The sequence below is a fragment of the Betta splendens genome, chromosome 24 (assembly GCF_900634795.4).
Source record: "Betta splendens chromosome 24, fBetSpl5.4, whole genome shotgun sequence".
NCBI classification, from domain to species: domain Eukaryota; kingdom Metazoa; phylum Chordata; class Actinopteri; order Anabantiformes; family Osphronemidae; genus Betta; species Betta splendens.
The window spans coordinates 14212899-14236686 of record NC_040901.2 but is presented as its reverse complement, the minus strand read 5'-3'; the positions used below and the strand labels follow the sequence as shown (position 1 = coordinate 14236686).

Here is a 23788-nt window from a genome sequence, read left to right as displayed (position 1 = left end):
ATTCATTTCTTTCTTAATGCATCTGTAGGATGTTCCTGGATTAAAGAGATCTGACCTGGTCCTAATTATGTAAACATGAGAAGATGCAGTACAAAGGGAGACACAGAGCTCCTGCCGTTACAGCGGTCAGTGAATGCAACGTGTAAACAGACACACAACAAAGTGATGAAACACAACCTCTGACCTCTAAGCAGCTGAACAAGCGAAGTCGCGTCATTGGAAGAAGCCGAGAGCCTTAGTGTCTGTGCTCCACTCCACAGCACCTGGCTCCTCTCGGGCTGCAGTACCACCTCTGGCCACACGGGCCGACTGTCTGCAGCTGGGTCCCACTTCCATCCAGAACCCTCCCTCTGCGCTGCCTGACATGGTACGTGGGGACAAGTTCGGTGCAACTAGACATTTGAGTCAATGCGCTGGTGGTACTAGAACCATCAATCACTGGATCCCATTGGCCTTTGACTCATCAGGGTCTCTTGGTGAAGGAAGATTTTATTTCCTTCAACACAATGAGAAAGTTATTGCCCAGTATTTATTCTTCTTCTCATGTTCCTCTCATAATTCAGGCATCTTAGGACACAGGCTTATCTTGCTATCTAGCTAAAAGAAGACAAGGGATGAGGAGAGGAGGCCAGAGGCTACACACAGAGGTCAAGAGGTCATAATGAGCAGCGAGGGAAAGTGTGAGTAGGTCCAGATGTTTGCGAGGAGAGACAGGAACTCGTCTAGGCCAACTGTTAGCCTCCCTACAGCCGTCATCCTCACTCGTCCCAAGAGGCTTCTCATTATGCACTAGACGGAGCTTTTGCATTGAACATCTGGAATGTCCTATGGTTGTGAATGTCTCACTCATCCAGAATAAAGACAAACTCAACTCCTTCACATCTTCATCCTTCTTCCAGACTTCAAATTATTAAAGCATTTTTACAAAGTTCCATAATTAATGTTTGGATTTTCTTCATTAAAGCATCAGCTCTGACTTTAATTCATATCTTTTTTGCTACAAACAATCTCTCCTTAAAGTCAAAGCCACAATATGTAAAAAGTCCAACCTGAGGCTAAATGACACGTTTAATGAGACACAGCAACAAACCATCACATCATTTTATAAACAACATTTTCATCCATGTCACGTCACTGCAGCCCTTAGTCCATGACTCTGTTCCTCAGGGATCTAACATTTAAACCCAGGCGAGGCCTTCGTGCTGCCTTCAGGGGCCGTAGGAGCGTTTGGAATGACTAAGCGTCCCACGTCGATGCTGCGGCTGTGACGGCCACAGGGAAGCGAACCAGCTTGTACCTGTCTGATGAGAGGGACACGGCGTCTGAAACCAACCACGTGACCCGGCCCGGTTCAGCCCCGACTGTGTTCGTTTCTCTCTTCCAGTCTGTTTCAAAGCTCAATGACAGATGTGTTTGAAGTCAAGGAAAAGCAGAAGGTTTGACTTTCACAGCTTGACTCCAACCAAATGTACAAACAGGCAACATAGATCGGTACACACAGAACTTCATGTACTACATGGACTTGTACATTATTTACACATGTGGCTACACACTCAAACATCACAGTAAACGCAGCCTCCTGGTTCTGTCAGAACCTTTGGTTCTTCTCCATCCCGCCCTGCTTTGCTTTCAGTTCGGAAACAAAGTCGGATACAACAGAATCCAACCGGCCAGGAGACACCAGGATCAGAACCACGATAACATGGTCCAAGTTTATTCCACAGGAGGTTCTGCATGATGACACAACCCAACCAGTAACAACATGCGAAGAACAGAACATGGGTCAGAACACACAAATCAACACTAATCTAATGGTCACGACTGTGTCCTGGTGCCACTAACTGGACCTGAGGCCTCAGACAGGATCAGGTTCTGATCAAGCCTCAGTGCGTTGAAGACGCCAAGGTTCTAGACTTTCAGTCTTTCCAGAACCTCTAAGGTTCCAGAACAAGCGTAAAGCAATAAATAACATAGTGGGAGGGCGAAGGAGGCTCCTCAGAACCTGGTGCTCTGCGTGAAGCTGTCTGACATCAGGATGTTCCTGTAGAAGTTGTCGGTGCGCAGGGAGCAGTAGCCCTTCACTTTGTCGATCATCTGGCTGACGGGGAGGATGGAGGACGAGGAGCTGGGCTCCAGCTCAGAGGAGGATGAGGAGACGCACTTGGGGCCGGTCGGGCCCGAGGGACGTTTATCTGCATCCAGAGGGAGGACAAACAGCCACAGGTCAAAGGTCAACTCTAGGTCAAAGGTGTTAAACAAGTGTCCACTCCTACAGGACATGCTCGTCAAACAGGAACCGGCCTGGTCCGACCCAGAGCCCGACTGGGTCAGAACATCAACCTGTGTGCTTGGACAGGATCTAAGGCTAGAGACAGGTCTGGAAACTAGTGGTTCTGTTGGAGCTGCCAACGACAACATTAGGAAGCCAAAAGGATCCAATTCTTTAATGCCTGATAAAGATGCTTCATCAGATGATCGATATATATATATATATATATATATATATATATATATATATATCTCAGCCTCCACCTCAGGACGTGGATCGGGCCACAGACACCATGTCCTGCTGAGGAGGAGCCGGAGGCCTGGATCCAACCTACAAAGCTCGCAGCTCGTCCGTCTGGTTTGGTTGAAGAACCAGAGCAGCTGTCACCCTGTGAATAACCCAAGGTAACCAAGCACTTTCCCACCTGGTTCCCAGCGCGACCCGAATGACAGAAAGAGAAATACGGTGGTGCTGATACAGAACCTGACCCTGCAGCTCCACGCGGTTCTGCTCTGAGTGTCGTCATGTTGGCCCACATGAAGCGCAGGCGCTTTTCATTACAGCTGCATCGAATATAAGAACGACGTGAGAGCCTGATGCTTCAGCAGAATGTCCGACCCGCTCGGATCCGTCGGGTTCCACGACTTCAAAAGCCCATACTCTGCCTTAGAGCCCAGAGGTTCTGGTGCTGCTCATATGTTGAAGTCTTCATTACATGAACCACACATTTGTTCACATGTATGAAGACTAACAAAGCCATTTCTCTCCTGACCCAGAACCTGAGATCAGAACATATTGTGACTCTAAATACTCAACAGATCGGACCTTTGGGTTAAACCGCACCCGTGACTTACACACGGATGGTGAGAATCCTCACAGAGGTAAAAAAGCCCAATGACGAGCGGCAGCCGGCCTGGACGGACACACAGAGTTTAGAAGACGAGGAGCTGCTGAAGGAAGAGCCACCAAATCCTCTGCAGCTGTGCAGCCCGTCATCAACAAGTGGCCAATAAAAAGAATGCGGCTGTGAGTTATGGCTGCTTTCATGGAGTCTGACATGGAACGTTTTATTTATATGGATTCTCCCTAAAACCAGACTCAAACTTGAAAAATGAAACAGCAATAAGTCACTTTTCCCCACTTTCATCAAAGTCACGTTTAAATCTAGACTTAATGTGTTTATTATTGCAAACAGATGGAAACTATCTGCAACATTAGAGTTTTTAGCAATTACAAAATAAGTTCAATCAATCTAGAGTCAACATCAATTATAGAAAACAGCTGCTGAAACGTTGTGGTAGAGATTTTTAAATTGAAGGAGGCCGGAGCTTCATCACCTGGTTAGGATACAAACCAACAGCAGGCGGATTAAAGGTGAGCTGAACTAACTAAGTGTGAAGCTGTGGCTTTGAAGCGGATGGTGGTAAAATGTTGGAGGAAACGAGCCCACGCCAGCGTTAGCGCGACAGCTGGAGTGGGTGGAGCTTAATGTTCAGGCACGTAGCCCCTCCCACTCTGGGTGTCGCAGGCATGACATCACAGCAACCAGCCAATCACAACACACAGTAGCCAGTTTCCCAAAATGTCTGACAGCTCCACATCAGAGCTGAACACATCAACCTTTGAGCAGAAGCATTTTGGGAAAAGCATGATGCCAAAAGCAGGAAGTCGGTCCACCATCACCTGGAGCTTTACCTGGTCGACGCTCCTCTGCTGCTATTGGTCGAAGAGCTTTCTACACAGCCAACACAGGTGGATACAGAAACGACAGGTGAGAGGACATGACAGCACAATGGCTCCCGACGAGCCACCTCAGCATCAGCAACAGCTTCGAGGCCTCTCACCTGTGCTGCTGTGCCGCTTGGTGAACGGGTTGAGCGTGGCTTTGGCCTTGGAGGTCCAGTTGGCGGTACTGGAGCCGAAGGAGCTGGAGGACAGGGACTTGCCCAGGTTCTCTGAGCTGACCTTTTTGGTGTTGTTGGTGGCCGTCTTGCTCCAGTCTGCAGACAAACACAGTGTTCAGGCCCAGATAATTACACAAGCGGCTGCAGTAACACAGAGCAGATGTGTGAAATCAGGGCTCGGCTTCATGTATATTCTGCAGGTTCAGAGTCTCAGGAGGAGAAATAAATCTCCTCGCTGGGAATCAGCTGAGTTGCTCCACAGTGTTTGGAATAATTTGCAGCTGAAATGCGTAAAAAGAGCAAATTATGACGGACGGAAGGGCTCGAGGAGAGAGACGCTCTGTTATCACACTCATAATACTGAAATGCCTAGTTGAGTCATTTCATGTGTTCATGGATCCCAGCAGGACACACACAGTGTAATACACAGGGTAATAATAAAGATGAACCGTCTGGAATGTCTGGCACAAGACGCTCCAAACAAAGGACCGACAGCGGCACACGGCGCCCGCGGGGAAGCACCTGGACGCAACCAAGGCCCAGCGGCTCAGAGGCAGAGGGCTCGGCGCCGCTGCAAAGTGGACTCCTTGTTCTGCTGCCGCAGGAATGTGGCAGGTGTCCAGCAGCAAATTAGCTCAAGGTTACCCTGAGAGAGCGAGCGAGAGAGGGAGAGAGAGAAAGAGCGAGCGAGAGAACAAGCGAGAGAGAGAGCAAGAGAACGAGCTAGAGAACAAGCGAGAGAGCGAGCGAGCGAGAGAGGGAGAGAGAGAGAAAGAGAGCAAGAGAGAGAGAGAGCGAGCGAGAGAACAAGCGAGAGAGCGAGCGAGAGAGGGAGAGAGAGAGAGAAAGAGAGCAAGAGAGAAAAAGCGAGCTCCCGGTACCTGAGTTGTCGGACAGCCTGAAGCGCCCACAGCAGAGGTACCTCCTCCACTGCTTCTGGACGTTTTCTTTTAAGGCGCAGTGGAAGATGAATATGAAGAAACCTGGAGACACATCACAGCTCTTAGGTGACGCCTCCTCCAGTGTTCAGCAAATACCTTCTAAATCTCTTGCTTCGGTACCTTGCAGCGAGTTGAAGATGGTGAACAGGTACATGAAGACCAGGTGAACTGGGCCCCAGGCGAACAGAAACAGGCCCCACGTCATTCCCAGCAGGAAGGTGAGGCTGATGGCGCTGCGCAGGTTCCGCAGGACCTGGATCACAAACAGAGGATCAGCGTTTGGAACAGGTGCCGTAGGAGACGTGTCCCACTGTAAACGTGTCCCGTAGGAGACGTCCCACTGGAAGCGCGTCCCGTAGGAGACGTGTCCCACTGGAAACGCGTCCTGTAGGAGACGTCCCACTGGAAACGCGTCCTGTAGGAGACGTCCCACTGGAAACGCGTCCCGTAGGAGACGTCCCACTGGAAACGCGTCCCACTGGAAACGTGTCCCACTGGAAACGTGTCCCACTGGAAACGCGTCCTCTAGGAAACGCGTCCTCTAGGAAACGCGTCCTGTAGGAGACGTGTCCCACTGGAAATGCGTCCCGTAGGAGACGTCCCACTGGAAACGCGTCCCACTGGAAACGCACCTCCTCTCGCAGCGTCCGGTTGCTGCGTTTGCCGTTGCGACCGCAGATCTGCATCATGACCACGATGAACATGGCCACGTTGAGCACAAACACCAGGCAGAAGTAGCCGATGCAGGTTGTGTAGAGCACGGCGGTGCTGTGGATCCAGCAGCTGGAGAGACAGAGAGAGAGAGAGTCAGGCTCCAGAACAGACAGACGGAAACGGGTCAGAGCGACACGAGCACTCACAACTTGGACGACTGGTTCGTTGCGTCATCTTTGAACTCCAGCAGCGCGTAATGTTGTTTGTTCACAGACACCACGATCAGCACCATCGCTGCAGGAAGACCTGCAAGAACAACAAGCAGCAGGTCACGGAACCGCCTCCGAGCTCAGAGGCGGCAAACAGCCGCGCGGCCGCTCACCCCATCCCACGAGGCAGAACTTCAGGATGTAGCGACGAACGTAGGTGTTGAAGACCTTGACCAAGGCGATGTACATGTGGACGGACTCCAGGCCCATCCAGGTGAAGGAGGTGAGCAGGAAGTAGTGCAGGAAGACGGCCACCGACTGGCACAGAGGGCTGCTGCCCAGACCGGCCACCCAGCCGTCCATCAGGAACACCATGTTCAGGAGCAGAAGCGACGCGCTCAGGTTCATCAGGATCTTGGACGGGTAGTCACGGCGCAGCTTCCTGGAGGACAGAGGCTGTGAGACGGCTGCGACCTGACTCAGCAGCTACATGCACTCACTCCTCGACCACTCACTCGAAGGCGACATAGGTGAGCAGCGTGACGGCCAAGAAGACGGTGGAGACGCCACAGCCCACGTAGGTGATGAAGGTCAGAACCATGCCGTTCCTCCGGTCGATCTGAGGAGCACTTCCTGACATGTCCTGGAGGACGAAAACCACGTCATTAGAAGGAAGGTGATGAAGCCTCGACCTGTGGCTCTGGACTCGTACCATGAGGATGCCGAAGTGTGTGAGGTGGTCGCACAGGCAGACGGTCTTGTTGCTGGTGGAGCCTGTGGACGCTGTGCATCCGTCTCCGTTCCAGCCTCCATGTCCCTCTAGTGGCAACACACACACGCTGCAGCATGAGGCCACGCTGTCGCAGTGACTAAATCTCTGTTACATGAAGCAGAACATTTGGGCCCAACCACGCAGATGAACCTGAGACTTACCGTTCATGCTGAAGTCCCAGAACATGCAAAGTGGATCTGAGGAGACCTGTCGGGACAGAACAAGAGTAGCTTAGAACCAACAATCACCAAGTCCAGCTTCCGAGAGCCTGATCTGTACCGTCTCAGAGATGTGAGCGATCTCGATCTCCACGGGAGCCTTCAGGTGTTTGATGGACAGGTTGCCCACGCTGCTCGCCACCACGTAGCTGTTCAGGAAGTGATTGCCCTGCTCGTGCTGGAAAAACAGCCACAAATACCATTAAGCCTTAAGCAGACAGGTTTGGTGGGATCTGAGTTGGACTGAACTGACCAGGAAGAAATTTGTGTTGTTAAAGAACATAAAGTTGATCCTGGACAGAGACGATCGCTCAGCTTCATTCAGTGAGACACTGGACAGCAGAGATGCAGGGAGCGTGATCTGAGCCAGGGGTTGATCCGATCCGATTCAAAGTCGATCTGACACAAGGATGAGAGGAAACAATCAGACTCGGGCCCAAGTTCCTCCATAGGTGAAGCTCGGAGACGCTCACATTACCTGCGTCTCTGTGGAGTTGGGAAGCCTGAAGGCACTGAAGGACGAGCCGTTGAAGGTGCTGCTGTTGAAGGCCACAATTCCCAAGATCAGGTTTCTGGAGGTGATGTTGAGCGACAGGCCGTCAAACTCGATCTTCTGAGCCAGGTCCTCCACCGTCTTCAGAGCTCTAAGGGACAAAACGCAGCAAAAGGAAGCAGAGGTCGATGTTTGCAAGCGGGCGTCTGTAGCAGAGGCTGGTGACCTTTGACCCCTGGGGTTTGATATCGTACTGTGAGCTGGCCGCCGGCGCCGCGTCGCTGCTGGTCATCACGTTGGAGATGATGTTGACGACGCTGGAGGCTAACGTGCTGTTGATCTTGGCCACGTTCACCAGCTCCTGCACCTTCGTCACCACCGTCGACACCTGAGGGAGAAGAGAAGAGCTCGCTGAGTGTGTGGCCGCACCTGGAGCCTGCAGCAGAGAGCAGCGTGGGACCCACCTCGTCGCTGGACAGAGCCTTGGAGTAGTCGACCAGCTGGACGGCCACCTCCACCGCGTTTTCTGCACACACAGCATCGTTACTGTTCTGATGGAGGCAACGCCATCAGGTGTGTCTGGCCAATCAGAGCCTACCTGCTGACACCTGGATGGCTTCGATCTTTTGGCAGTTCTTCAGGTTTGCTGGGGACCAGTAGGAGGAGTAGTCCTGTGGACTGATTAAACTGAGAGCAAAGAGAGATGCAGGTGTCAGACAGAGGTTCTGCAGAACAAAGACGAGTGGAAGCACAGAGCCTCCTTTAATGGAGCCTCACCAGGTCCTGGAGGCGTTCTGATCCTTATTGATGGAGCAGGGAAGGTACTGGGTGACGTTGGGGCTGGTCTCAGCCCAGTGATAGTGAGGTCGACTTTCTTCTGGACAGTTTTCTGTCAGGAGACCAAATGGGAAAAAATGTCAGTTGGCACCAGAAAGGAGACACTGGTGCAGCGGACCGGCACTGGGCCTCCAGAGCTACCATCCTGGATGTTCTGCCTGGATCGGGTGGGCTCAGCCACTCAGAGGTAGCAGGACAGAAGGTCTGGAGGAGCATGTCCGACTAAGAACAACCCCACACACAGGCGCTAGTTTCTTACTGATTAACTGAAGAGCGATGGAGTCGAGCTGGATCTGCAGTCCATCCCCCACAAGCCCGGTTCTGCTGGACAGTCTGGTGAACACAGCTTGGCCCAGACTCTGGTTGGTGCTGGAGGTGTCGACCAGCAGGGCCTGGCACCAGTAGCTACGGAGAGTGATAAAATCAACACGCCTGCAGCTTCAAACCTAATGGTTCACTGAGTGGGTTCTACCTTCTACGGTTCCCTCCATTGGGAGAAAAGGGTCTGACACTTTGAGAGAGGAGAGATGAAACCAGCTTTGAGTTTACAACTACAACATTTGGCTCAACGACAAGCACGAAGCGTAGCAGAGACCTTATGCTGTCCACAGCGACGCTGTGGGTCCAGTTCTGGAACGCTTCACTCAGCTGTGGAAGAAAAACAGACGATTCACTGACGATACAAAACCTTTAATCTGTGCCACTGAGCCCGGTTTCTTACCCAGAGAGCCACGGCTTTCTCCACGTCAGCTTGGGTCAGTGCCGAGCCGCCACCGTCCACCAAAAAAGAGACCCGGTAGAACAAGGCCTCTGCAGCCGAACGAGAGGGAAAGAGCCATGAGACAAAATGTTTCACACTTTTAATGGAGTCTCGGCGCCGAAGTCACAAAGCAGGAGGTGAATCAGGCTGAGCTACTTGAGTTATATAAAAACACAATGTGCCAGTGAACAATGAGGACAAGGGATGAGCTGCTGCAGACACTAGCCAGATGAGACAGGAAGTGGACGTAGCAGGAGAGTTTGAGTGAGCAACAGAGATGATGCTAAGATGTTTTGTCTCAGTATCAGCACCACATTAGAACCTGAAATGAACTATTTTATTAATCTCCTTTTAGCATGGTTATTCGTTCTCATCATCGTCCTAGGAGCCTGAGGATCCCCTGCTGTGCTCCACTCCGGCCTCTAGGTGTCACTGCAGCACCTAGTTGTTAGTGGTCTGCTCTGTGTGTGGTGCGACCATTAGGTTATTGCATACAATTCAAATTCAATTTGCAGAAGCCAGAAGAGAAGGTGCCTGATATTTACTGTGCTGATGGAAAGTACACGGACAAGCAGGACTAAAAAAGCCTGAAGTGAAGATAGATAGATGTGATTCTAAACAGTGGAAGCGATGACAGGGAACAGTTCATTTGAATAACGGGTACCAGAGTCAGAACTGGGTCGTGATGAGGGATTTTATCTGATACTACTACACGTCTCAGCTAACCCAGCCACCAGATCAGGATGTACATAATGCATTCAGTCTTAAAATCCAGCCGAGCTACAGGAGCAGTTTTATGACAAACGTCTGTGGAAGCCCAAATATTGCAGCTGGTTTTTGGTACCAGAACCATGTGAAACTTTTGGCCTTGTAGTCTTGTGTTCAGACTTTAAGACTTCACACATGTCACTACGTTGATTGTTGCTACAGCATCTCTACGCGTTACCACATACTGTTCCCTGACGACGGGCCACGCATGACACGTGGCGGCGCCGGCTGGGTGGTAAAGTCCACGGGCCGAGAGGCAGGAGTGGGCGTCGCTCCCATCACAGGCGGCAAATTGGGAGGGTTGGAGTCCGAGGCCACGGCCTCGTTTCCTCCGTAGCTCTGGTTCGCACTGTGATTTGACACAATTGGACTAGAGTTGAAGCTACTCTTAGAAACACTGAGATGTGGGGTCGGGATGTCGCCCTCCGGAGCATCCTCAGCCTTTTTGGCCTCTGTCATGTCCGCTGGTGCTGGGGGAGGGTCCTCGTCTGTTATGACAGTGCTTGCATTCGACTTTAATCCCACTGTGTGTGTAGTGTGGCTGTCAGCTGGAGCTGGGAGCTCTGCAGGCCCAGAGCTGATGCCCTGATCTGGAGCATCGATAGAGGAGCCAGTAGAGGCTGCACTGGGGCCGGGGCCACTAAGCCCAGGGAGGTGCAGGGGGTCTGTCATAAAAGCTGCTGCAGCGGCTGGTGTCGATACGGAGAGAAAGGCCTGAGTGGTCAGGTTTTCACCAGGCTCCTTTTGAGCCTGTGTTATGCTGACATGTCCCACAGCAGAGTCTGCTTCATTGGCCGCATGGAGCTTTGGAACAATATCTGCAGGGTTGAATAAAGCAGACAGGGGCGAGTCCTGTCCAGCTCCACTAGGGCTACTTGAGGTCTCAGGTGATGAAAGTGGAGCCGAAACGAGCCTAGAAGAGTCGGTGGAGTCTATGGCGTGTGAGAGCTGTGGCGAAGGCTCTTTTAGTTCCGCAGATACAAGCGGCTGAGAGCTGCTAGATTTGTCATCAGAGCGAGAGGAAAGTTCAGAAAGAGGAAGTGACAGACTCAGGGCAGTAAACTGCTGCCTGGACTGGGCGGATGAGGCTGGAGGCTGCGAACGTTGGTCCTCGGGGGCTGTAGATGTCACTGACTGTTCAAACTCAGCAGTTGTCTGAGTTGGTGGGTTTTTTTGCAGCCGACTGAGGAGGAGAGAGGAGAAAGAAGGGCTGAGGAAGGATGGGAGAGGAAAAGGAGGGATGGTTCTGGAGGGAAGGATGGAATGATGGACGCTAGAAAGTGGAGAGAGGACAGACGAGTCAGAGGGAGGCGTTAGGTGGAGCCACCCGTCATCAGCTCGCGCCTCCTCTCCCATCTGCAGCTCCTCACCCGTGTGGACGGACAACGGTGTTGAGCTGTGTGTGCGTTGTGGCTGCTCAGTTTGGGTTAGCATCAAGTCTGGCTGGTGCGAGCGCTTTAGCCATGAAGTTTGCTGGGGGCTCATGTTGGGCTCTGAACTGACAGACGGATGTGACAGCGAGGAAGTGGGCTGATTAAATGCATAGTCTTTGTCAGGAGGAGCCTGAGCGTCCCCCCAGTTAGACAGAGCCCTGGCAGCTGTGTGGAAACGGGAGACTGAGAGCTGCAACCTGCTAAAGGTCAGACTGGGAGAAGGTTCGTCCCCCGACCCAAAAACCGTCTCAGCCAAAAGAAAAGAGTTTACAGCATCACCAGGCTTCGGTACAGCCGCCTTCATTTCTGTCACGTCCTCAAACAGCTTCCTCCTGTCGCCAGGAAGCTTCTCTGGAGATACAGGGAGAGACAAACTGTCAGGAAGATGTGACGGGGGCAGAGTTGAAACAACGGAAGGTGAAGATGAAGAAGCAGCCTGCAAACCTCGGCTGCTGTCAGTCCTCGCCTGCAGCAGTGATGAGGTGCGTTCAAAGGCCCGAATGAATGCACTAACAGGCTGCGACACATGTGGAGTATATGCGCTGCCTGTATGTCTCAGATCAGGATAAGATAAGAAGTGAGCGCCTAACAGACTGGCTGCAGCAGATGAAGACCACAAAACCAGCGACGGGACCAACTCTGGGACAAGCAAGTCTGAATGGGGCAAAGGCGGCTGCATTCCTGGTGGTACTGCAGAACTAGATGCCAGATTTCCCACAGCCAGGTCTGGCTGCGTGGTGTAGATTTGATCTAAGGACGCAAATGGGTCAACAGCTGCAAGAAACTGGTCACTGGCAGTGTGAGGCCATGGGCGTCCTGTTTCTGAAAACGTGTTAGTCTGCCCTCCAGCAGAGAGGGACAGAGAGTCAGGAAGCACTGGCTTCTGAGACTCACCGGGGCCTTTAGAGAAGAGAGAACGTGACAACAAAGATGTCACCTCAAAGCCCGTCTGAAGGTTTGAAGAGAGAGAAAGAAGCGACAACACAGGACGCTCCAGGTTCATGCTAACACTACCCAACTCTGACAGCCCACGGATGGTGGAAGGCTGCTGAGGAGCTGAGGGTGAGGGGTTGAGACGAGAAGGAGGGCTGGGAATCTTTAAAGTAGCAGATGAGGGAGTTGACAATAAGGCAGGAGAAGGCAAGGGGGAAGCAAGTGGGAGGACAGGGGGTGAGGAGGAACAGCACATGTCAAGAGAAGGGGTTGGAGTGTCTGAAGACAAAAGCAGAGGACTTCCGTCTACGAGAACGGTTGAGGAGGTCAAAGTTGGTCGTATGAAGTGAAGGGACGGACGTAGGCCAGGAAAACTCTGGAAAACCGGTGGTTGAGGAGCAGCTTGCGAGTTGGGCTTTTCCTCCAGAGTCTGTCCACCTGAACTTGAGTTGTCTCCTGTCAAAGTCCCAGGTTCAGGTACTGTAGCTGTGTGGGAATCTGGACTAAGTCGATGCCATGCGGATGTGACAGGAAGCTCACTGCCTATTATGAGGCTCATAGACTCATTGGGTGAATGCTGACTTCTTTCTTCCAAAGTATTAAAGAGTTGATTGAATGAAAATGTAGTGTGGCGAGAGTGTGACTGGTTAAAGGACTGACTCGTGGCATCAGGGCTGGTAAATGCTGGAGGGACGGTGGCTGCTTCATCCAAAGAGTAGGCATCAAAGTCGTACATGCTGAAAGAACTTCCCCCGTCAGCAAACCCAGTTAAATCATAGACAAATGGCTTAGTCTCTGCAGAGAACCCATCGCCCACTGGTTCTGGGGAATCGGTCCATTTCTCCATGGCAACCGTTTGGTCGCCCCCACCCGGCCGGCTCAAAACTGACCACTGTGGTGCTACGGGTTTGTTCTTTCTGTTGTTGAGAGGAGACAATGATGACGAGGAGGACGATAATGACACACGTGATTTTCCCTCCACGGACGATTCCTCTGTATCTAATACAGCATCTCTACGTTGCCATGGAGACGACACTTGAGGTGAGACGGAAACTCTTGATGCACTTACTTTAGAATCTAGAGTCACTGTAGGACTTTCCTGAGTAGATCTTCGTAGGTGACGTGAGGTGTCTTTGAGCCCAGATGCTTGTGTGAGCCCAGGGTTGTGTGTGAAGGTGGTGGGAGTGGATTTGACAGCAGGCTTTGTGATGTGAACCGTTGGCCTGGCTGGTGCTCTAGTGGGAGCTGGACGTCTCCCGATACTGGGCCTTTTTCGTCCCTGCCAGATCAGCGGTGTAGAGATGAACCCAAGGGAGGTGACAGAGCTGCGATGTCTGGGATGCTCGGGTAATGCTGGAGGTCCAGGGTTAGACGATTCAGGTGGAGCTGGGAAACCATGAGTTTGGGCTGTGAGTCTGCGATGATGTGAGCGTCTACAGCCTCGGTCAGGAGAATCCCAGTAAGTGGAAACCAGGGACCTACGAGCAGAGACACCCCCAGGGCTCATTTGTCTACTTAAAGAGGATGGAGACACCAGTGGTCCAGTGAATCCAAACACATGCCTGCGTCTTCGCTGGTGGGGAGCAGGACCAGAAGCCAACAGCCTGAAACGGGACCCAAGAGACGTAGGCTGCTCAAGAGAAACTAAGGCAGCGTCAGAAGAGTCTTTGGTTGGAGGGGTCTTCTCCGCTGTCACCGGAACATCCAACATCATTAAAGAGGCAAATTAACAGAGAACATCAGAACAATTAGACCAACGACCTCCACTAAGCTCATCACAGCTGTGCCACATTCATGAACACTGCTTTGGTTAATGTGTTATCTGATTATGTAAGGAATAGAAAACAAGGAAGACCAAGAAGAAACCCAAGAATGCGTATCGACTGATGCAAGCTGCAGCACAGAGAACCCGTGACCCACAGCAGGTTGGGCTGTTGACCAGTTAGAAGCAGCCACATGTCAATGCGCTACAGAGAGTCTTACCCCAGGAGGCAGCAGCAGCTAAGTTAGTGGCTGGAGGGTTAGTAGAGACTAGCAGCAGCGGAGGAGTCGTTCCTTCGCTTCCTTCGAGATGAAACAAACAGATGACCATGATCAGAGCACACCACATGATAATGGTTCAATAGTAACCGGCAGAAAGACAAAGAATCATGTCCAATCGCATTCAGGTCTGAAACCGTCACAGTGAACCAGCGTCTTACCCCAGGAGGCGGTAGCGGCTAAGTTAGTGGCTGGAGGGTTAGTAGAGACTAGCAGCAGCGGAGGAGTTGTTCCTTCAGTGTGGACAGGAAACAAGAGTGGAGGTGAAACTTGCTTCACTTTGATCATCATCTTCACACAAACAGCTGTGATCAACCTCAAGAGGTCTAAATGTTGAAACAAAGACAGCCGCATGAAACCTGCTGCTCCACAGAGGTGGCTCTTACCGGGCAGCAGGGGGCTAGTAGCCGGATTGCTAGCCGGGGCCGTTGGCTGGTCTACGGGAGAACACATGACGTCAGCCTCAACACACTGAATGAATGGTGGTAGCAGCGACTGCCTTACCACGCGCTGGGCTGCCGGCTGCAGGGGTGGAGGGGGTGGAGGGGGCAGCAGGGCCAGAGGAGGGCCAGGCGGTAGCAGCAGCCACAACTGATGAGCATCGCACAGCAACACAAACAGACAGAGTCAGTGAACAAACTGGCTGTGTCGGAGGAGCCAGGCCCGACTCTGTCCACGTGTCTACTGCACGCGAGCCGTCTCCTCTTTGGTTGGCGCTAACACTGAGCTAACAGGAAGCCTTACCGGAGGAGGCGACGGCTGAGCCGGCAGCGCTAGCAGAGCTGGTGGGGGTCAGAGAGGTGCTAGTGCTGGAGACTGGACACAGCAGAGCAACAAGCATAAGCTGCCTGGACAGGAACAAAGCGCCCTGCCCACCTGCATCCATTCAGTCCCTGAACGCACCACGAGACCTTCTAAATGTAGTGCGAGACTATATTACTTTATTACGCAGAATTGGGCGAGTCTCCAGCTGCAGATGAATAAAACACTCACTCATGAGTGATAGAAGGTTCTGTGTTTCTGAGGTGAAATCGCTTCAAGCAACTTCTCACAGGTTCTTAGAAAGTCAAAGAGCAGAACATTAAGCAGCAGGAGGGTTCGTGCAGGCTGCTTACCGTCAGCAGTGGCGGCGTTAGTGGAGGCAGTGGACGAGGAAACAGCTGCTGCAGGATCAGTGGATGAAACAAAGAGAAAGATGCAGCCGGTGAAAAGCAATGGCACGAGCAGCCGAGTCCTGCTGAGACCCAGAGGAGGCCGGGTCAGACCAGCCGGCGCTTCAAGGACCGCCGGCGTCTCTGACGGTCTGACAGCGTGAGTGTGAGGTTCGTCTGGGCTGAACCAACCAGCAGGTCCACAGCAACGAACCACATCACACCCGGAGGAACCAGAAGCTGAACCTTGACACCTTCACTGCTCCCTCTGCCTCCAGCCAAATGTTCCCGCTAACAGGGAGATGCCTGCTAACAGGCACAAACCACTCGGCCTCCAGCTAATGAGGGCTCAGCTGCTCTCAGTTCATGACCCGGTTCCAGGGTCCGACCCAGCAGACCCAAGTGTCCTGACACGGGCTTGGTTCTGTGTGCCTGAACCTTTGCATCTGCAGATACAGCATCTGGAATATTTCAAGGATTCTGGAAGACTGGTGCTCGGTTCAGAAAGCTTCTGTTCCCGGGTCGACCCGTAACCCTGAGCTGAAGTTCGTCGAGTCTCGTCTGAAATGCCTGCGCGCTGATTTTACTTTCTAGATGTGACAGAGGGAACCAGCTGCTGAGTTCAGGCTGTTATTAGACGTTTCCTACCTGAGAGGCTCAGACCAGACGAGCACAGTTCAGTACCAGACGTGTGGGTCTGGTTTTGTGCCGGGAGTCTGTCTCTCAATATGAACACTACGACGCGCTGCAGTTCAGCAGAGGCGACAATGATCGCAGACACTCTGCAGCAGGTGGATGAGACTCATCCACAGGTTCTGCAGTTTGGAGCCAGATTATAAAGTGGAGTCCTTTTATTTTGAACACAAAGTTTTCCTGAGTCGCTAATCTCTCACACACACACACACACACACACACACACACACACACACACACACACACACACACACACACACGAACATGGACACAACTCTGCTCCTCAAGCTACACCTTTGTAAACCTTTACTTCTTTATAGAAGTGGGTCTCCAGGACTTTCCAGGACAGTGAACCTCAGTTATTCAGCCTGTGTTTATGACTCGGACCCTGGACCTGAGGACTGGTTCTGGTCTCATCCGGCTCGGTTTGTGATTCTTTGTTATTCGCTGGTCTGCTCTCGTCGTTGATGCCTTTGTCTGTAAACTTTCTACCAGCTGGATCCGAGTCAAGCAAACAGACGCGTGCTCCGAACCCAGACACTCAGACACTCAGACCGGAGGTTGATTAGCAGCACTCACCACTAGTTGGTGCAGCAGCAGGAGGTGAGTGCAGGCAGTTAGGGAAGCAGACTGTGGAGACAGGAGCAAAGCGTCACACAGCAGGAGGAACGATGCTGCGCGGCCCGTTACCACGGAGACCACTGAGCAGCCAGAGGTCAGACGGATGCTAAAGCGAAGCCTCGGCGTGCGAGGACTCACTGCAGCTCAGCGCGCTGTCGGTCTGGGCCACGCCGGGCGCGAGGCTCCAGTTGCTGTTGTCCCAGTCGATGACGCTCCCCGTCTGGTCACATGTCAGCGCCTTCAGCTGCTCCTCCGTCATGGCCACGTCCCACAGCCGCAGGTTGTACATGTTCCCGTCGAAGCTCTGCTGGCCTGAGAACGGGCAGGCGAGTCAGAACCCGACACCGGCGGCGCCCGCGTTCTGTGCCGACTCACCTCCTAAACGGAACAGTCCTCCTCCCGGCACCGCGTGGCCGGCGGACGCGTCGCAGGCACTGGGCCACAGCGCGCCGCCCGCGAAGACACCCACCAGGCCAGAGGCCGACGCCCACGCCACGCAGAACGCCGTCATCTGGGCCATGAAGGCGGCCGGCGGCAGAACGGCGCCGAGCTGGCAGCTGACGCCGTCCACGATCCACGTGGTGCCGGCGCCGTCCGATCCCAGAGCCAGAACCACGTTGTTGTGGACGTCGTAGTACGTGAAGAGCCACTCTTTCTGCAGAGAGAGTGTCCTTTAACCTCAGGGGTGTGTGTGTGTGTGTGTGTGTGTGTGTGTGTGTGTGTGTGTGTGTGTGTGTGTGTGTGTATATATATATATATATATATATATATATATATATATATATATATATATATATATATATATATATATATGCGTGTGGTACCTGTTTCTGGCTGATGCGTTGCACCTCAAAGCAGACCGTCAGCTGGCTCATCGTTGGGATAGTGACCGTGTTGGAGACCTGTGTGACTCTTCCTTGACCGCCGGTTATGGAGACCTTCTGGTTCCTCAGAGCCAGAGCAACTAGAACGAGGCAACAGAACATGATGAGGAACCACACACCTACGAAGGAACAAGCTTACAATAACGTTGGCTTTTCAACCCAGTCAGAGATTGAATCCCAGGCGACAGAGAAGCCGAATGAAGCCAGCGTCGGCCTCAGAGCTCACACTTGTCTCTGAAGCTCCTCAGGCTTCAGATGCTTTGTCTCGTACTGCAGGCGTTAGGTCAACGCAAGCGTGATGTGCACGGATCTCATATCAACGCGAGCGTGATGTGCACGGATCTCATATCAACGCGAGCGTGATGTGCACGGATCTCATATCAACGCGAGCGTGATGTGCACGGATCTCATATCAACGCGAGCGTGATGTGCACGGATCTCATATCAACGCGAGCTCGATCCGCACCGATCTCATATCAACGCGAACTCGATCCGCACCGATCTCATATCAACGCGAGCTCGATCCGCACCGATCTCATATCAACGCGAGCTCGATCCGCACCGATCTCATATCAACGCGAGCTCGATCCGCACCGATCTCATATCAACGCGAACTCGATCCGCACCGATCTCATATCAACGCGAGCTCGATCCGCACCGATCTCATATCAACGCGAGCTCGATCCGCACCGATCTCATATCAACGCGAGCGTGATCTGCACGGATCTCATATCAACGCGAGCGTGATCTGCACGGATCTCATATCAACGCGAGCTCGATCCGCACGGATCTCATATCAACGCGAGCTCGATCCGCACCGATCTCATATCAACGTGAGCGTGATCTGCACGGATCTCATATCAACGCGAGCTCGATCCGCACCGATCTCATATCAACGCGAGCTCGATCCGCACCGATCTCATATCAACGCGAGCGTGATCTGCACGGATCTCATATCAACGCGAGCTCGATCCGCACCGATCTCATATCAACGCGAGCGTGATCTGCACGGATCTCATTTCAACACGAGCTCGATCCGCACCGATCTCATATCAACGCGAGCGTGATCTGCACGGATCTCATATCAACGCGAGCGTGATCTGCACGGATCTCATATCTGGAGGTCTCGCTGAGCTCGGCCTTCACCGGTGCTGCTCATTCTCTGACCATCACATCTGGAACCACTCACACACAGACACACGCGGAGGCTGGAGCCGCGGCGGCGGCCGACCTACCGTGGCGGTAGCTAGCTCGGAACCCTCTCTTCTGCACGCTGAAGTCGGACGTGAAGGACAGCTCCATCACGTTCTTGGTGGAGTTCAGCGTCAGCCCGTCGGCCGTCAGGCCGCAGAACGTCACGTCGGCGCTGCCCGTGTTCACCATCACCCGGTCGTAGATGCATCCTGGCGCCTCCTCCAGCTCAAAGTCCAGGAAGGTGAGCTGCACCACGAAGCCGGCCGGGGCCTGCAGGCTCCACGTGCACAGCTGGGAGTTGGGGTATTTCTGGGGGTAGCAGGGCGAGGTGACGTTCCCCTGGGCCTCTGTCAGAACCTGGTTACAGCTGGTGGAGCTGCAGCCCAGAACCGGAGCTGACGGCAGGACGAAACACGTGATTCTCACAGAGCACAGGACCGGGACGGTTAGAAGCGACGGCAGCAGCAGAGGAGCAGGAAGGAGCGACGAGGCCAAACATCCCAGAGGGAAAGAGGAGGAGACACAACAAGGTTCTGGGCTTCAGGGCGTGAGGAGAGCGAAGACTTGAGATTCAGAGGAGAGAAACAGGAGGAGTAACGGCCTCCACGTGGAGACGGGCGGTTTGAAGGAGGCAACGAGCAACATGCACATGCAGAACGTTAGCGGAGCCGTTAGCGGAGCCCGTTAGCGGAGCCCATTAACGGAGCCCGTCAACGAGTCCGTTCGCTCCAGACCCGGCGCCGCTCGGCACCAGCTCAGGGCAATCTGTTCAAAGCCTAAGCTCCGCTCACGTTTCTCTTCATCCCTCATCTGCCGTCTGTGACTGCTGATCCTGGATCAGCAGAAGCGACGAGCCCAGCAGATGGTTGGACCTTCAGGAAACCACAAGTCCACAAACACAGCCGGCTCATCGTGATGGTTCTGACCCGTAAGGAAAGAATCCAGACAGGAAGTCAGCGATGCAAATAAGAGCGTGCTGATAAGCACGTGTGGGAGATAACAGGAGACCGGGTGGAGGCCCACAGCAGCTGGCGCCATGGCAACGAGCCGAGCCCACAGACGGAGGCTGTGCGTGTGCGTCGTGTCCCTGACGTCCAACTAATCACTAATGGCGAGTCACAGGTCGTCTCCTCTTGGTTCCACCTCGGCACCACTTCGCTGGGTTCTTTGGGTCCGCTCAGCTGCACGTATCCATCAGGGTCCGTGGGAGCGCTCACAGCAATCAGAGAATCCAAGTCAAGGTCCAGGTCCAAGGGGACCCAGCAATAAACCCTCGAAGAGCAGCCCGTAACCATGGCGACGGGCCGCCATCCATCAACCTGCTCTTCTCTCCTTTCACCTCGTCCTTTCTAGCGTTTCCTCACATTCCTTCCTCGCATTCCTCTCGTTATCACACGTCTGTTCTTTCCCTCCCTCGTTTCACCGGCTCAACGTTTTATTCACACACTGTGAGTGTTTGTCTCTCTCAGATCGAAGCACAACAGCCTCTTGTACCGATGAAACTGAAGAACGTCTGTGTGGTTCAGACCCACATCCTACAAACGATGCTTCAAAGTTCATTCGCTCTGATGTGAGTTAAAACAAGGCCACTTTATTAAACCCAAGTCTCTGCAGGTGAGCGCCAGGTGTCGTGGCTCCGCCCCCTCCTCACCCCCGTCTTTCACTAGGAGATAATAGAGAGCGGCATCCGAGGGAGGGGGGGAGGAGGAGGAGGAGGAGGAGGAGGAGGAAGAAGAGGCCAGGAGAGTCTGTCCAGGTACATCAGGTCGTCAGACGCGATCAGATCCTCAGTCATTGGTTCATTCAGTTAATGTGCCTCCTGGTTCTGGTTCACGCACGCACGCACGCACGCACGCACGCACGCACGCACGCACGCACGCACGCACACAGCACCTCAACATACAGCACACACACAGTGTGTGGTTTAGTGCTCCTGGGAACATTTATGACTCTGAACAGCTCGGACTGAGTATGGAAAATACATTAAACACACGCACACGCACACACACACACACGCTTCGTCTCTGATTTTATTAGCTTCTCTGGCACAACGAGCAACACCACGGAGCCAAGAATCCTGCAGCCTGGACCTTCCCACGCTGCTTCACCTCCTCCATCGAGGCTGAACCGGACAGAACCACGACGCGGGCACAGCTACCGTCGTTACAGCTCGACCCGGAGATTCAGACAAAAGCACCATGCGGGCCTGAACGGTCAGCTGATCAAAGCACCACCCAACAACTGCATCAACGTGACACCGACTGAGGATGAAGCCATGAGTCCAGGCGTGATGAGCGCCGGGTTAGTGGAAGCGTCACACGTGGAAAATATGAAGGAAACATGGGAAGAAGAATGAGAGATGGAAATGAATCACTGCTGTCGGACCAAAGCGCCGCATCTCAGAGGAGCCCACTTTTCCAGTGCGTCTCACAAAAGGCTTTTCAAAGCGGTTTCAAGCATCATTTCCACGATGCCAGTGGGTTTCACAGCAGAACAGAACCACACGAACGCTTTCATCCAACAGCAGCAGGACGGAAAAACGTGGAGGTTAATGATGCGCCAGAAGATGAAATGAGCTGAAGCTTCATTAGAGCACGTGTGTGTGTTTGAGCTGCTCTCACAGCTGCAGGCGTCTCATTGGACCGGGACCAACCCGACCCACTGGTTCCTGAGGTCTCCCAGGAGGGGAGGCCTTTGAATGTGACCCGACCCAGTCTGGGTCGCCGTGCGTCTGACAGCTGTGGGAGCAGCTGGAACTTGTGAGTCCGGCTCCTGGTTCCTACCGTGTCTCTGCAGCACCATCCACAGCAGGACGACTGGGACGACTGGGACGACTGGGAGCCGCCTCCTTCCTCCTCCCGTCCAGGACTCCCTGACAAAGCAGAGCAGAACATAGTGTGAGCCTCCAGTCCCGAAGTCCAGAGCTGAGCCGGGACCCGGGTCCAGCCCAGATGGAGCCGTGACGGCTGGTTGCTTGTTTGTGTTTACAGCAGCACCATGATGGACAATACTAATAATAATAATAATACTAATAATAATAATAGTGCAAGAAACAAACAACAGTAGACAACAGTAATACCAGTAAAAACAGGAACGTAAACACCAACAGCAAAAAAAAAAAAAAAAAAAATGGTACCACTCCCACAATGCAACAGGATGCACCGAGTCAGGTCAAAAAGACAAAGGTGAACCAAACTGAACCAAATCTGAACATCAGGCTTTGCTTCCTGTCAAAGCCTAAAAGCAGAATCAACGGAGACGGGTCAGAACCGCAGAGAACCACACACCGCTGATGGGACCAGAACTGGACCCTCACAAATAAACAGAGCTCAGTTCAGACCCTGTCCAGCGTTGTGCTGCAAATTCATGCAGCTCGTGACATTAAAGAAAACTCGAGTCTTTGTCAAGCCGTGCATCGTTTCCTCGTCTCCGCCTCCGTCTGCAGGATGGAAACAAGGCCGCGGAGCCGACAGCATAAAGGCAGCGATTCATGCGTGTGCCGGGCCGGACCTCAGTCGCTGTGGCCTTCAAACCCAGACCACGAAGACGCCGCTCAGACGTTTGTCTGTTGATATGTTTGGTTCTGGAGGTCAACTCCTCAATTACATCAGATCAGTGGACCAGACCTTCATTGACAAACGCAAACCTGGTGTAAAACCCAGCACTCACGTCTGTGTGGGTTCAGGTCCAACCAGCAGAACCGGACACTGGTTGTGAACCAACACACTCAGCTGGAACCTGGTGAAGGCAGGTTCTCACCCGTGTGCGACGGCTCAGATTGTGTAACTGCTGGCACTTTAAACAACACTTTCTTTATAAAGCCGGGCCTGAATGAAGCAGAACCGAGCCTGTCCTCACTGCAAACCACACTTTGTAAAGTGCTTCCACCACTGAGGCCGAGCTGCTCTGGAGTTGAACTGTGCTTCAGGTCCTTCTGCAGTCACATAAAGGACGGGATGCTGATCCAGACTCCGCATCAGCCTCGGTTCGAGGCCTGAGTCAAGTCAGATGGGAAACATATGCAGCTGTAGGATCCGACGGCGTCACGGAAACTGCTTCTCATTTTTTCTCTCAGCGAAACAAAGACGGAGAAGATTCGAACAGACGAGGGTCAAACTTAAGCTTCGGTTTAATCACAGCTGGTCCCGTTCAGTGACCAGATTCAACATGAAGCCGAACAGAACGTGATGTTTAGTGATGAACCGACCCAAAGACACTAACAGAGATTCCAGCTCCAGCTCCATCACTGTTGCTGCTTAAATCAGGGTTTGGACACTCACATGTTTTCACTGGAGCCGCAGCTGGTCGCTCTGCAGCATCATGGTTCTGTCCACGAAGCCTCAGCGAACTTTCTCCACCTTCTGCCTCGTCTTTTACTCGAACTGAAAGTCTTCAGAGGCTCCAAGATCCCCAAAATCCGAATGCGCCTCGCTGACGCGTAAAAGGCTCCAAAGTTTGGAGCACGCGCGAAGCCGAGTCGGAGAGAACGGCGAGGGGTTCAGGGGTTCGGCTGATGGCTGGGTTCGGTTCCCTGATCCAGACTCACAGGAGGAGGCGACGACGCGAAGATGCTTATACCAAGTGAAAAGCAGCGCGGAGTTGCAGCGTTAAGTTTGGAGACGAGGCGGGTCAAGCTGGAAGAAACACTCGGATGAGACTTCCGGATGTAGGCCTTCAAAATAAAACTCAACTTTACATATGTATGCTCAAAGCTTCTCAACAAGTATCTCAGAGAGACGGACTCCACCATGACGACAAGGCAGCATTAGGAAACCTTCACTTCATGCACTGCCATTCAGCCGTCACTGAACTCAGGGATTCATGATCCAGACACTGACGACTGAGGGGCTCATTTGTTTGTCTGTGTGATGATCATCACAGGGAAGCGTCACATTGAGCAGCTTAAACATCGGACTCTACCAACAGAAACACTGAGCAGCAGCTTTGGATGGAAGACGTGAGCAGGTGACAGCGTCTGAAGCATCAGCAACGAAGCCAGAAGATGCACAGATGT

At 52.9% G+C, this 23788-nt stretch overlaps 1 protein-coding gene across 1 annotated transcript; it reads right to left on the bottom strand.

The window, feature by feature from the left end:
- Nucleotides 1–1050: 1050 nt before the first annotated feature.
- adgrg6 (adhesion G protein-coupled receptor G6) lies at nt 1051–23668 on the bottom strand. The gene is given in 35 exon segments (XM_041069589.2): nt 1051–2192; nt 4114–4269; nt 5055–5156; nt 5235–5367; nt 5747–5897; nt 5975–6074; nt 6151–6419; nt 6493–6620; nt 6690–6796; nt 6911–6956; nt 7029–7145; nt 7221–7339; nt 7342–7366; nt 7446–7611; nt 7715–7848; nt 7925–7986; nt 8059–8147; nt 8238–8349; nt 8557–8702; nt 8770–8808; nt 8893–8945; nt 9019–9107; nt 14175–14255; nt 14393–14464; nt 14618–14668; nt 14736–14822; nt 14976–15047; nt 15347–15394; nt 16655–16705; nt 16835–17008; nt 17072–17351; nt 17521–17660; nt 18816–19169; nt 21558–21646; nt 23055–23668. Coding segments are annotated over 35 exon segments (4041 nt in total). The 5' UTR covers nt 23057–23668; the 3' UTR covers nt 1051–1995.
- Between the last annotated feature and the right edge of the window lie 120 nt (nt 23669–23788).